The sequence below is a fragment of the Cetorhinus maximus genome, chromosome 6 (assembly GCF_964194155.1).
Source record: "Cetorhinus maximus chromosome 6, sCetMax3.hap1.1, whole genome shotgun sequence".
NCBI classification, from domain to species: domain Eukaryota; kingdom Metazoa; phylum Chordata; class Chondrichthyes; order Lamniformes; family Cetorhinidae; genus Cetorhinus; species Cetorhinus maximus.
The window spans coordinates 125622081-125636927 of record NC_135884.1 but is presented as its reverse complement, the minus strand read 5'-3'; the positions used below and the strand labels follow the sequence as shown (position 1 = coordinate 125636927).

The window sequence follows — 14847 nt, the reverse complement described above, 5'->3', positions numbered from 1 at the left end:
CAACTTCTGTCCTGTCATATGACTGCTCCCATGAAGGGAAGCAACAAATCATAGGAACTTGAGAGTCATGTTGAATCTCATCCGCCTAACAGCCGGACTCTCCTATTATAGTGTCCATCTGCATTTTGAAGGTCTCAAAACCATTCCTGATTTTACTAACCCACTTGACAAAATAATTAAAATTATTTGAGTAAAAATGTTCTTCTCGATAAATTGATGTATTGTAGTTTATCTCATGCACAACATAACGTTTAATATTTTAAATATATTTGTTGCTTCATTAGTTTTTTTAGTTGGTCCCTAAGATAAATGTCTTTTAATCATACACATCCTTAAATATTTATCTAATTTTCTCTTAATTGAGTGATTCCATACTGGCTACCTATACTACTTCCTTTAGCAGTCCATTGCAAACATTTACCATCCTCTGAGTAAAGTAATTCAATCTGAATTGTTTGTGAACCTTCCCTTTTCTGAGCTTGAACCTATGCCCTGGTTCTTGGTTTTTGACGATGTGGAGCAAAGTATCAGGGTTCAATTCATCTGTTCCCTTAAAAACCTTGAATAGCAACTCCTGGAGCCTTCTCACAATCCTGTGCTTTTTAATGTCACGTCATAGCTCAGATACCTCAAGGGCTCGTCTGAATTGCTTATTCCCAGATTTTTGAGTTTTTTTTTCCCTCGTGGTTCACCGCCCCCCCCAACTTTTTGTTTAATATCACTTTTGGTGTTCCCCCACAGACTAATGCATACACCTATTTTCTGTAGCATGAGATCCTAAATGTAACACAGTTCCTGGCAGTGCTTTGTAATGCTTAATTAATGTCTTTAGGTTCGTACCCTATTATTCTATCAAGAAATGGCACATTATGTTTATTTTTTAAAATCTGAGTTCTTGTGTTATCTGGATGCTGAATGTGATGAGTGAACATCATTAAAGTTCCATTTTAGCTCTTCTTCTTCTTTCAATTCCACTTTGTCTGCTTGGTTCACTGAGCGTTACTCTTACCTCCGAGTCAGGAGGTCATGGTTTCAAACCTCAATCTAGGCTGACATTCCAGTGCCTTACCAAGGGAAGATCTACATTGTTGGAGATGTGGTCCTTTGGAAGAGAGGTTAAACCAAGGTTCGGTCTATCTGCTCCATTATGAAGAAGAGCATTGAGCTTTTTTTTGTGTCCTACCCAACTATCAGTGTCAGCGTCCTCAACTAACACTGCCTAAAATGGGAATTCACGCTCATTCATCTCATTGCTGCTTGAGCAATCTGCTGTGTACAAAAATGGCTGTTATAATTATCTACACAACAGTCACCACATTTCAAAGGACTTAATTGTATGTAAAGCGCTTTTGTATGCTTCTGAGTTTTTTTTTTCATTCTACATGTACTTGGAATGTAAATTCCTTGACCAGTGCAACTCCCTCTGCAAATGTTTAATTTCAGTTGCCATCCCTATTTTTGTATAATCAAATTTGACAGCTTGCATGTGATTTTGAGATCTAGGTAAATAATGTAGGTTAGATACAACAAGGATCCATGCACTGACCCCTATGGTTCCCTGCATTCCTGCCATTTGATCATATACCTCTCCATTTCTTAATAATTTACGCAACTTTTTATCCAGTGTTGTGTTCTACCTTGAATCCCTGGGGATTTAAAGTTTGTTTCGAAACCTTGCATGTTAATTAATGTTCATTTTCTGACAAAATCCGAGTTATTATTGAGAAATCATCTTGAAGGCTATTTTTCTTTTATTCCAACTTTTGTGTCTGAAGTGAAATAAATGAACTTTACAATAATGCTGAGGGGTCTGTTGAGCCCCTCCCACATATACTTGATCACATCTTCTGCTGCAACAATAATTTTCTAAGATGCACTCAGCGAATTTGCATTTTCACTGAGTGTTGCCATTAAAATTGGCTTGTTCAAAATACCATCCCATCCTTTACAAGACTTCACTTTGTAACTTGTTTTCTGCAAGCAAACATCTGTATCTGTTATGAAATTGGTACTACATGTAGTATCTTAATTTTTCAGTTCCTCAAAAACAAAGTTGAATAACGTACTCCTTCAGTTAATCTTCACTTTTTCTTCATCTTTAGTAGTTATTTCTGTGAGTGCGTTTGCATTTTCCTTTGTGCAGCTAAGCTAGACAGACTTTAAGTTAGCTCTAGCAAAGGATCTGGGAGGGGATTTGATATGTGTGGACAGATGCATTTACTTCAGATTATCACCGATGCAGATATTTTATAGGTCAAGTAATTTGAAATAACCAGAATAAAAGGTGCACACATATTTAACTAGTGAATGTGTGTTCTCAGTTTGGTTTAATTTGTTGAACAATATTTATCTACATTTGCATGTTTTTTATAATGAGTACAGTGCAGAGGGAATGGATACTGATGTGATTCAGCTCTCCCTTCAATATGTACTTACCTTAAGATTATTGTACACTAATTCTGTAGATTCACCATTATAATGTACGTCAGCTCAATGCAAACAAATCCTGGAGAGGGCTTATATATTGTTTTCATGTAATAGAATATGGAATTCTATGCACACTCTGAGTTACTCTCTCCACTGAGTCTCAAATTTGAAAAGTACCCATGCATTTTGAGGATATAAAGTAATTATGCAATACTTTCCCCATTTTTGTATGCTGTAGTCTATTTTAGGCAAATAGGTAAAATATCTGTTAAGTGTATATCAATTGTGTTTAATTATAGGCAGGTGGAGGGTATTAATTGGGATTTCACTTGAGCAGATACAAAAGAAACTCGCTGAAATTGGGGTGTAGTTGAATTAGGAGATATATGCTTGTAATGTAAATAAATGTTAGACTGAGTAAAGATTGGCTCCAGCTACCTTTCACCAACTGGCTTACTAGAATATAATAGTATAGACTCACACTTCAGAGTATGATGAGAACCAAATACAATGTTAAAATAAATGACTCCCCTTTTCTCTTACCTTCTCTTGAAGGGCTGGATGCTGAGGCATGGTGCTTACTATCTTATTGTTCTTATAGTTCTGAGAAGAACTGAGCAACTGTACAAGATTGCTAAAGAACAGCCAACGTTGCTGATTTGTTTCAGTGTATCTATTTATATTATTTTTGCATTGGTGCTAATTTGTAAGTCGAGTATTTGATTAACACAAGGAGAATTGCATATCTGTTGCAGATCGATGGTGACATCCCGCCATGTGTGAAGAAAAGTGCTCATGAACTCATTCTTGACTTTATAAGATCACGGCCACCTTTAAAGCCGGTAAGAACTTCTCTTAGTCCCAAACTGCTCTATTGCCATCAGACATTTCCATTTGTACTTTTTTTTTCTCTCCATGGATTTTGTTTCTTCCTCACATTTCTTTTCTCATCCCCTCTGATTGCTGTTAGTGAGGACCTCTGAGCTGGCTCTCCCAGATCACTTTCAGTTTCCACCTGCTTTCGACTTCTGTTTTCTCTACTTTGCTGCTTCCTATGTTGTTATCAGGGGATTGGCAAGGCCTTCTTTGGACATTGTAAGTTTAGGTAAGAGTTTTCTTTTGTCAATTGTTGATCATCCCAATCTAAATGTTATCTGTGTATTAGCTTTCATTCCCCACTGTTATGATCCTTGACCAGACCCCCAAGTTTTTGGTACGCTCTGGTTAGGGACCAATAACCTTTTGTTTAAAGTAGACAAGGTTTGAGATTCAAGACACTTACTAAGGAAATAAAGCCACAAGATTCAATGGATTTTGAATAACCAAAAATAAACTTAACTCTACAAGGTCAAAAAGATAAAACAATTTACAATAATAAGAGCAAAATAGTGTGGATGCTGGCGATCTGAAATAAAAACAAAAAGTGCTGGAAAGATTCAGCAGGTCTGGTAGCATCTGCAGAGAGAGAAACAGATTTAGCTTTTCATGTCCATATGGCTCTTATTCAGAACTCAATTTACAATGCAAAAAAAACATTTATAATATCTATCTTATGCCCTAACATTCAAAGTTAAAATGAGGTACATGTGAATTAACAGGCAAACTGTTGTCGAACACACCACACTGCACAAAAAATAGCAAATGTGGTAGATTCCACTGATTTTCTCAGCAGCCAACCCAGGTGTCAGTTAACAGTGTGAGTCAACCAATCTCGTTGAAACTCTGTCTCCCTCATGAGGGACTCAAAACTTTTCATTTTCAAAGGTCTAGCCACTGAATTCCCTCAAAACTGCTCCAACTCAGAAACCTCAATGACAGCACACCTCCCAGGGCTTCAATCTCTTCTCCCAAGACTCCATTCCACTGATTTCTGAGTCTGCAATCCAGCCTCCACTTACTGGCGCAATTTCAGCTCTTTCATAGCTGACACTTCCTCTGGATTTCACTCAGCTCCAATCACCCCAGCTGCATCCAATGGCTCCAGGGCTTCTTCTGAGCCCTAACTGCACAGAGCTATCAAACAGCTCCTGATATTTCTGAGCCCCAACTACACAGAGCCAGCTAACAGCAGCACCTTTCGGTGTGGTCTTTTCCCCTGCTGCAGAACACTCACTCCCACAGCAAACAGACAGATGAACTGAAACTGTAGAACTTTGTCAAGCTCCATCCATCTCCATGACTACGTAGCCTTCCAGGGCTCACTGAATGCTTTTAAACCAGTTGTAGCTTTAACTCCAAAAATGAAACAACTCTCTGGACTGCATTTCTTCACAGCTAAGTAAGTCCACCTGCTGTTTCATGACCTTGCCTTGCTAGCTGTTAGCCCCTTAGGACAACATGGTCCCAACTTTTTAACTGTATTAGCCTTCAAGCTGCTTTAATTGCATTTATCCCATTTTCTACAGTTAAACTTTAATCTTCCCAGAACTAAAAATTACCTCTTAAAATATTATTATGAACCATGAACTAGGTATTTATGAAACCACTGAAAAACATGGTCATTAGTCCATGTCTGAATAGATGTCATTTTTAAATGAGTTTTTTTTAATGGGGTATGAATTAAGACTCCAGCACTGCACGACAAATCCCTTCTTACCCTTGTATCTGCAGCTCAGGCTGATCACATGGGGCAGCATCTTCCGGTCGGGGGACGGGGACGGGGCCCGCTCGCTGACACGTCGAATGACACGGGGATACGTGTTGGGCGTGTGTCCTGACATCACCCCGCATCATTTAGATTTGCAGTTTGGCGGGCGGGCAGCCGAATCAGCTGCACGCCCACCGAGCTGTCAACGACCTATTAAGGTCCATTAAAAAACTAATTAAGATGATTAATGGACCTGCCCGTCCAACCTTAAGACGGGCAGGCCGGGAGCCCTGGCGGGCTTCGGAAAAAGCATGAAACCTCATCCACGGGCGGGATGAGGTTTCATGGGGGTATTTAAATTTTTATGAAATGTTTCAATAAAAGTTATGGACGTATCCCATTTTATGTGACAGTGTCACATGAGGAGACATGGCAGGGAAATTTTTAAATCACCTTTATTTGAAGTTTTCAATTCGAGCCTTGCCTCAGGGAAATCTGCGCATGTGTGATAGAGTGCGCTCCTGGCCGAGGGAGTCCCTGCCTCCCACTCCCCGCCGCCTGCACAGGGAGCGCACGGCACTTCCTGGCGGACGTCACGCTGGGCGGGGCTTGATTGGCCCGCCTGCTTAAAATGGCAGCGCCCCCCCTGACCGGGGGCACCGATCGGAAGGCTGCTCACCCACTCCCACACTCCACCCCCTTCCACCCCCCCCCCCCCCCCCCCCCAACGACGGGGGGGAAAATGTTGCCCATGACTAAGACTAGGATGAGATTTGTCAGTCATTTTAGATATTTAATTTCCATGACTTTCATATTTTGAAGCTTTGACATTTAAAGGAATTATTTTGCAGAAAAGTATCATATGTTACATTTTAGGAAAAACTTAATTGTGTGCTCAGGTAGACCATGCATTATCATTAAAGCCGTGTTCTGAGGCCTCACTACTATTTCCCATAAACCTTCTTGTTCTCTGTTTGTAATGCTCGGGTTTTACAGTCAGTTCACTGCACTTAACTTGTTATTCTGGGCGTTTTCGCTTATGCTGGTTATTGTCAGGCAGGAGAAAGAGCACAGCACCCTCTCCAGGGCATCTGGAACTTGTATGAATAGGGCAAGTCATAGGGCAGAATATTGTGCTTGGTGTGCGGGCGCGCGCCTGACATGCCCGAGCATAAAATGACGGGCGATGACGTCGGGTGAGCATCCCGACATCATCGCGCAGTCTCGCGATATTTCATTCAGCGGGCGCGTGCCGGAGTCAGCTGCATGCCTGGCGACAATTAAAAGGCCTATTAAGGCCATTAAGAAGCTAATTAAGTCAAATTTACGCTGCCCATCCAACCTAATGGTTGGCGGACAGGTGAAAACACCAAGCAGCCTTGACATTTTTTAGGAAACCTCATCCGTGGGCGGGTTGAGGTTTCCTAAAACAAATAAACATCAAATAAAAATTTTCTTTTTGAATTAAAAACATGCCCAGCTCATGTGACAAGAGTCACATAAGGAAACATGTATTTTGACGTTTTTATTTTCTTTATTTTTTATTTTAAACAGCGCTTCATCTCCTTGAGGCACGGAGCTGCCTCAGGGAGATTGAAGCGCTCTTTCGCGCGCATGCACGAAGTTCGCGCTAGGCCCGGCTCTTCCTCCTCCTCCCCCCCCCCCCCCCCCCCCCCCGGCCGCCTGCACAGGCAGCAGTCAGCGCTGCCGCTCCCATTCCATGCTGGGCGGGCCCCTTAATTGGCCCGCCCACGTGAAATCGCAGTGCAGAGCCAGTCGCGAGCAGCAGTGGGTATCGTGACCGCCCCTGCCCACCCCTGCCAAGCACCCCCGCCAAGGGCAAAATCCTGCCCATAATGTGTCTCTTTAACCAATCAAATTGAAGAAAGAATCTTTACTGAGACATGCAGAGACTAAAGCAGTCTCTGGTCTAGACCTAGCCAATCTTGTAGTAATATTGAATTCAACACCAAATCTTGAAAAAAAAAGGGAAGGAAAGATGGGATTCAGAGAGGGATAAAAGAGACAGAAACAAGAAGTTTTTTTTTTAAAAATCTCTAACAATAATTAAAACCTGAAGGAATGAGATTCCACATTTGTAAAAAAAAAATATATATTTTTTGTGCCAGAGAAGTTAGCAGCGGTTAAGACTTATAACACCATTAAAAATTTGCTTATAGAGCTGTAGTTTTTCTGGCACATTTAGTTGGAATCTAGTGATGAAGTTTTGCAATTCTCAGTGAGACATTGTTATGGTGAAGACTCTGAAGGAACAGCTTCTGGAGAAACAGTGTAACTCAGACGTCAGCTTGCGGATTTCCACGTTTGTGCGCAAGCCAAAAGTTGCTGTCTGCTTTGCTAACAACCTCACCGTTTATTTTTATTGCTAAAATCTGTGCCAATGTGTTTTAATTTGCTCTGGGGGGGAAGCACGATCAATTTAAAGCACTTGTTTCTCTCCTCTACCCATTAAAGAACCATGTAGAAATCATCTTTTGGAACATCTCCTCCTTGAAAGCATCCAACTATGCTTGTTCAAAACCTGCCAACTGCTAAGGTGCAATTAACATATCTTACTTAAAAAGAAAAACAGAATTACCTGGAAAAACTCAGCAGGTCTGGCAGCATCGGTGGAGAAGAAATCAGTCAACGTTTCGAGTCTTCATGACCCTTCGGCAGAACTGAAGCATAGTTAGGAGAAAGATGAAATATAAGCTGGTTTAAGGTGGGGGGGGCGGGGGAGAGAGAGAAGTTGAGGGTGTGGTGATTGTGGAGATAAGCAAGCAGTGATAGGAGCAGATAATCAAAAGATGTTACAGACAAAAGGATCAAAGAGGTGTTGAAGGTGGTGATATTTTCTAAGAAAGGTGCTAATTAAGAATGGAAGACGGGACACTCAAGAAGACTTGTTCAAATGCCTTATCCAAGTTGGGCGCTGGATTTCAGGCACCATGAGCATTGATCAGTATTTGGGTGGGTTCTGAATACTGATCCTTCTTCATTGCCATTTTTATTTATCCACTTGCTACAGTTAATTTTCTCTGCTGCACAGTATATAATTCTAAAATCATGCTCCACTCTTGTATAACATCTGTACAAACACCAGTAAAACCTCTTGTCCAATATCCATTCTTTAAACTCTTTGAGTTTAACGTTGGCACTCTCAAAACTGCAGATGCCTTGTCTAATAAAGTCTGCACTAATATATGCAGTTTCCTCAAATTCATTATTTGTACAAACAAAAAAATAAGGTTAAATCTGCCTAGCTGTGTATCTGTGTACATTTGGTTTTCTGGTGGCTTTCTTTTTCCTGCACCTGTTTATCAAAATATTCAACTTTTTGCCCTGCTAGGCTTCAGCTGACAAGTAGATGCTTGGTAGGATTATGCAGACTGTGTGCTGCAGTTTCTTTTAATGTGTATTTGGGTGTGCACGGGCACTACACAGGATACAGTACATACATATTTTGTGGGACATGAACGAATAAAAAGACTCTGAAAATTACATATGAATCATAGGTTACAATCTTATGTAGTACTCAAATTTGACTTTCGTTTTCTTGTACTTACTGTGCTTTAGCCAGTGTTCCTTCTTGGTAAAATAAAAGCTTCTGACTAATTATTCTCAGGTTTCTGAAAGGAATCTTAGACCAAAGCCTCAGAAGCCACGCAGTCTGCATGAGCGAATTCTGGAAGAGATCAAGTCGAAGAGAAAGCTTCGACCAGTGCAGACAGCTGGTCGAAACAAGGACAATGGTGAGTTATAGTTGTTATCTTATAGGTTACAGGAGTAAACTATTGGGTCTCTTGAACCAGTTTCACCATTTAGTTAGATCGTGGCTGACATGTACCTCAACGTCGCTTACCCACCTTTGAACCATACTCCATGATACTCACAGAATCAGAATCACAGAACTCTTACCTAACAAAAAAAAATCTTTCGCTCTCAACCTTAAATTTCAACAGACCCAGCATCCGCAGCCTTTTGGGGTGGAGAATGACACATTTCCACTGTACTTGTGGGCAAAAAGTACATTCTGATTTCATTCCTGCTATCCTCAGGCACAAAATTAAGATTGCTTACAAAGCCCTCTCTATCCTAGAATTTCATGCCAAGGAAGGTTACCAAAGAAAGCATTTAAGAAGATTAAATGATACCAGGGATGGAGTGCCCTACCCAGTGTTATGCCGTGGCAGCCACCCGGCAATGATATGGGTTGAATAGCCTCTACAAGACTTGTCTTAGCCCTGAGGCCACATCTCTGTCATAAAGATTAGATCACCAACATCCTCTTCAACTATTCCAATTTCACCTCCTTCCAGTTAATTTGGATTCATCAGCAGTATTAGCCATTTTCTTTCCCAAAGATGTATTTATATAATGGCTCACATGTTGTTGAACAGTCAGCACTTTAGTTATTTCCCACTCACAAGCATCAGGAAGTTAAGGAAAAGTGAAGTGGGAGTCTTACCCTAACAGGGAAACTGTGACAACAGGACGTCTTCCTGCAAATGCAGGACCAGCGCCGCCCCCGCCGGCCCAGAACCAGCGCCACCCCCAGACCAGCGCCGCCCCCGGACCAGCGCTGCCCCCAGACCAGCGCCGCCCCCGGACCAGCGCCGCCCCCAGACCAGCGCCGGCCCCGGACCAGCGCCGCCCCCGGACCAGCGCCGCCCCCAGACCAGTGCTGCCACTGCCGGCCCCAGACCAGTGCCGCCCTGGACCGGCCCCCAGACCAGCACCGGCCCCGGACCAGCGCCGCCCTCGGACCACCCCCGGACCGGCCCCGCCGGCCCAGGACCAGCGCCGACCCCGGACCAGCGCCATCCTGCTCTTCTTATGTTCTTGTCTTCTTTCTCACTCACTGAGACACACGGAGTTCCTGTCCAAGCCACACACTACCCTGACTTGGAAATGTATCACTGTTCCTTCAATGTCGCTGGGTCAAATCCTGGAACTTTCTTCCTAACAGCACTGTGGGTGTACTGTGGATGCAATGATTCAAGAAGACAGCTCACCAGGGGTGACGGGGATAATATTATTCTTATGCTTTACAGTTTAGCATGACATAGCTGCCCAATTCCATGCCCTTGTTGCATTTCCCAAAGTGCAGATGTGATTGATAGCAGCCATATGGGCAGCAGGTTCCTGCTCCTTTTCTAACACCATTACTTATTCCACCTCAGCTGTGTGCTGATTCACCTGATGTTTTCTCCTCAAACCCAGTGTCAGCAACCTCAGGACAGGGTGTGTAGATATACTTGTACCAGCAAACATTGGTGAGGTACTGTGAGACACAGCTTTGCGCAGCCACACTGTCAGTGCAGCCAGCCCTCTCTTCCTGGCTGACAGTCACAAGAAGAACACCTGTTCAGATGTTGTCTCCAAGACTTACCTTCAATTTGTGTTTGCAAGATTGTTGATGAGCTTTTCACGATTATACGTATGCCTTTTTAAAATGTGTCATGCGATGTAAGTGTCGCTGGCAAGGCCAGCATTCGTCACCCATCCCTAACTACCTTTGAGATGTTGTGGTGAGCTGCCTTCTTAAATCACTGCAGTCCACGCCAACTTTGCTGGTAGGAAGAAAGTTCCAGATTTTGTCCCAGCGACAAGTGAAGGAATAGTGAAAAAATCCCAAGTCATAACGGCGTGTAGCTTGGTGTGGAACTCCCTGTGAGAAAGAGGACAGGAACGTAGCAAGAGCCGGATGGTGCTAGTCTGGAGTGGACAGGATGGTGCTCGTCTGGAGCCAGCAGGATGATGCTGGCCCTGTGCTTGTAGTGATGATGTCAGACACCCTGATATCTAATACTATAAACTGAAGTTGTTAGTCTTGTAGAATAGCAGAGAACATAATAGGGGTAAGTACAATCAGCTTGAAATTTTTATCAAGCCCCAGCTTGTGCCAATTCAATTATTTCTATCACTAAGCAAATTATGAAATGAGTAAGGTTTATGAATTAAATCAGAATTTGGGGGACTTGATCAAACAGTCAGATCTTATTTGTTCTGTCCAAATTATAATTTGCTTGTTTTTTAAAAATCTCAAATGTCCATGTGCAGCTGCAATCAAGTCGCAAACATATCCCCACTACATATTCATGTTTAATAGCCGCTCACCTCTACTTAATGTAATTGTCCTACTATTAAGTTTAAGTAGCTCTCACCTGCTCAGTCATCGTAAATATAAATGAGAATCCTAAATTGCGTTTAAGTCAATGCACATTTTCTCCAAAGGGCAAAAATAAATGATGGAAGATCAGTCCGACGCTTAGAGATGGTTAGTGCAAGCTTAAGCTAACTAGCTTGTTTATCTTTGTGTTATAAATTCATTGCCTTTGCAGAAGTAACCTTTGGATCACTGCCATGCCTTGTGCATGCCTGTGCTGATGAACTCAAGTCTACTTCATGCATAGATCTCTCCAATCCTGAGTCCATGGGAAGTACACAGCGGCCTAGACCCAGGGTACTACTTAAAGCCCCAACACTGGCTGAAATGGATGAAATGAACATTTCAGAGGTAGGAATATAACCTAATCTACTACAACACAATGAGAACTGAAATATTTCTAACCAATGTGAAGATAGATAGATCTTTGAAGAAAGTTAAAGCTTGTACTACAACAAGGTACATTCCTGATGGCATAAATACAAGAGCAAAACTTGACTTCCCCTAGAACAGTGAACATTAAGAGTCATCTGCTGTTAAGTTATTGTGCATTCTGTAGCTGAGTAAAATAGACCTGGAAGGTTTCCATCTCATTCTTCGGAAATGGACATTACTGGCAAGGCTACCATTATTGACCATCCATAGTTTCCCAAGTGGCTGACTAGCCCATTTCAGAATGCAGTTACGAGTTACTCACATTGCTGTGAAACTAGAATCACATATAGAGCAGATCAGGTAAGGATGTCCACTCTGAAAAGACATCAGTGAACCAGTTTGGTTTTCTAATAATCTGGCAGCTTCGTGGTCACTTTTAGTGATAGCTGTTTTATTTTAATTTCCAGAATTTTTAAGCTGAATTCTCAAATTCTCAAAGTGCCATGGATTAGTAGTCCTGTCTCTGGATTACAAACATACGAAATAGGAGCAGAAGTGGGCCATTCGGCCCCTGGACCCTGCTCCACCATTCATTAAGATCATGGCTGCTCTTTTGTGTTTTGAATTCTGCATTCCCATTTACCCCCGATAACCTTTGATTCCCTTGCCTAACAAGAACCTACTTAGCTCCGCCTTAAAAATATTCAATGACCCCGCCTTCTGAGGCGGAGAGTTCTAAAGTCACACAACCCTCTGAGGGGAAAAAAATTCTCCTCATTTCTGTCCTAAATGGGCAACCCCTCATTTTAAAACAGTGCCCCTTAGTTCTGGACTCACCCACAAGAGGAAACAACCTTTCCACGTCCACCGTGTCAATACCGTTCAGGATCTTATATACTTCAGTCAAGTCACCCCTCACTCTTCTAAACTCCAGTGGAAACAAGCACAGTGTGTCCAACCTTTCCTCATAAGACAACCCGCTCTTTCCAGGTATCAATCTAGTAAACCTCCTCTGAACCACCTCCCATGCATTTACATCCTTCCTTAAATAAGGTGACTAGTAACATAATCGCCAAATTACTGTACCCCAAAAGGCCCTAGGTTGTTGTCACAGGTTAGGCTGAGATAGCAAATTTCACTAGAGGACTGCAATAGCAATAGACACCAGTTTGTTAATGACGTTTTAGAGCTTTATGGTACTGCAGCAGTATCAATTACTATTACTTTTTATTTTGCACCAGATTACTGAGAAATCGTCACATATTATACACTGATAGGTTACTCTTAAAATGATGGGAATTTTCATTATTCCTAATAGGAATTGACCAACATGCATTTGGGCCTGATTTGTAGGAAGACCAGTTGCTGGTCATTTTGCCAGAGAATGTGAATTCAGATCTCACAATGGCAGTTTAGGGAATTTGAACTCGGCTTAAAAATTCTAGAAAAAAAAACGCTAGTAGTCAAAGCAACCAAGACGCTGCCAGATTATTGAAAAAAAAACAACTGATTCACTAATGTCTTTTAGGGATGGACATATTTACCTGGTCTGCTCTAACGGTGACTCTAGTCCTATAACAACACAGTTAACTCCTAACGGCCCTCTGTATTGGACTAGTAAGCCACTTTGACAACCATGGATGAGCGATAATCACAGCCTTGGCAGTCATTTTCATTTCCTGACCGCTTATGAAAGTGCTGTGTTAAATAAAAGTTCCATAGGCCTATAATATTGTACATGCCTGACCTTAGAGATGCCTTCTCCATATCTAACCTTTTAAATGATAGCATCATCTTACCCATGATTGTGAGCAAGCTGAAGAGTCACTGATCATTTTTGTAACGTCAAATGTACATGAGAGCAAAGCTGTTGATGTCGGAGATCACAAATTAATCCACCAAGATTTGGGACACTAGGATATAAACATTTGTGTGACTTTTTCTCATATTATGGACCAATCACTTTCATTATAATTTTCTACCAAATAGGGGTAATGTTGTTTGTAATTAGAAGCAGCTCCTGAGCAGATTTGAGTAATGCACAAACTCAGAAATGTTATTCTAGTTGCAATATTTATTTTTAAAAGGAGGAAGAGTCACCAAGTGGAGAGATGCGAAGGGTTACGAGCTCCCCAGTTCCTTTAAAACGTGATCGCTCATTCTCAGAACATGATCTCATCCAGTTACAGACTGAGTTAGCTCTGTCACGATCTGAATCGGCTTCTCTCTCATCAGACGCGAGACTGTATTCAGAGACTGAGACTGTAACTGGAGCTATGCCTCTGCACAAAGGTAAGTTAATGTGATTTCTTCCTTTTCCCATGGAGAAACTGCTCATTATTATGCAATGTTCCCTTTAGCTGAGAGAGCTTATAGTCAGTGCTGAGGCCTTTCCATGACTGGTGTTCTGTGACTGCTCATAAAGCAATTCAGTCTGAGACCTTCCCCACCCCAACATTTACTGTTTAATGTTCAGTGAAATGTCCTGGCTGATAACCAAGACTCAGGAGTTCCTGATAACCAGTCTTGAATCTCAAACTCATGACTTTCTGATAAAAGTGCTAAATGATCACACAGCTGTGTAAGAGTACTGCATAAATTTTAGTACTTCAGTACTTATTGACAGGAGATAGAGCAAGTAGGGGTCTGAGTTGTTAAAAATACTTTACCTGTGAACAAATGAAGCACTGCTCTTCTTTTGAAGCTTTTACATTGATGTAATTTTAATGCCTGTAGATCCTATATTCTGTCAATTGGCTGTTCTTAAAAAGAGCTATTATAAAAATAAAATACTGCAGATGCTGGAAATCAGACATAATGACAGAAAATTCTGGAAATCTTCAGCTGGTCAAGCAGTATCTGTGGAGAGAGAAACCTTTCATCAGAACTGGACAAGTTAGAGATATAACAGGTTTTAAGCAAACCGAGAGGGAGGGTGGTGCAGTGGAAAGAGCAAAAGGGAAGGTCTGTGATAGGGTGAGGGACACAAGAGAATAAGTGGCAAAATGGAGTAGTAATGGAACAATAAAAGAAACAAATGTTGGATTGAGAGGAGCTGTATATGACAAAAGCATAATCATTGCTGGCAATGGCTATCTGAAAGAAATAGGAGCAGTGTTTGTGATATGAAAATGTTGAACTCAGTGTTGAGTTCAGAAGGCTGTAAGGTGCCTAATCGAAAGGCGAGGTGCTGTTCATTGAGCTTCGTTAGAACAGTGTCAGTGGCCAAAGGCAGAGAGGTCTAAGTGGGGAATTAAAATGACAAGTGACTGGAAGCTCATGAAGT

The 14847-nt window shown here is 41.8% G+C and overlaps 1 protein-coding gene across 2 annotated transcripts in view; it reads left to right on the top strand.

Annotated features, from left to right (window-relative positions):
- spire2 (spire-type actin nucleation factor 2) overlaps window positions 1-14847 on the top strand; it is a 91601-nt gene that overhangs the window by 58793 nt on the left and 17961 nt on the right. For both annotated transcript variants that reach the window (XM_078544446.1, XM_078544447.1), the window contains 4 exons: window positions 3183-3269; window positions 8643-8769; window positions 11362-11537; window positions 13649-13853. In XM_078544446.1, the coding sequence (XP_078400572.1) occupies window positions 3183-3269; window positions 8643-8769; window positions 11362-11537; window positions 13649-13853 (595 nt within the window). The remainder of the gene's footprint in view (window positions 1-3182; window positions 3270-8642; window positions 8770-11361; window positions 11538-13648; window positions 13854-14847) is intronic.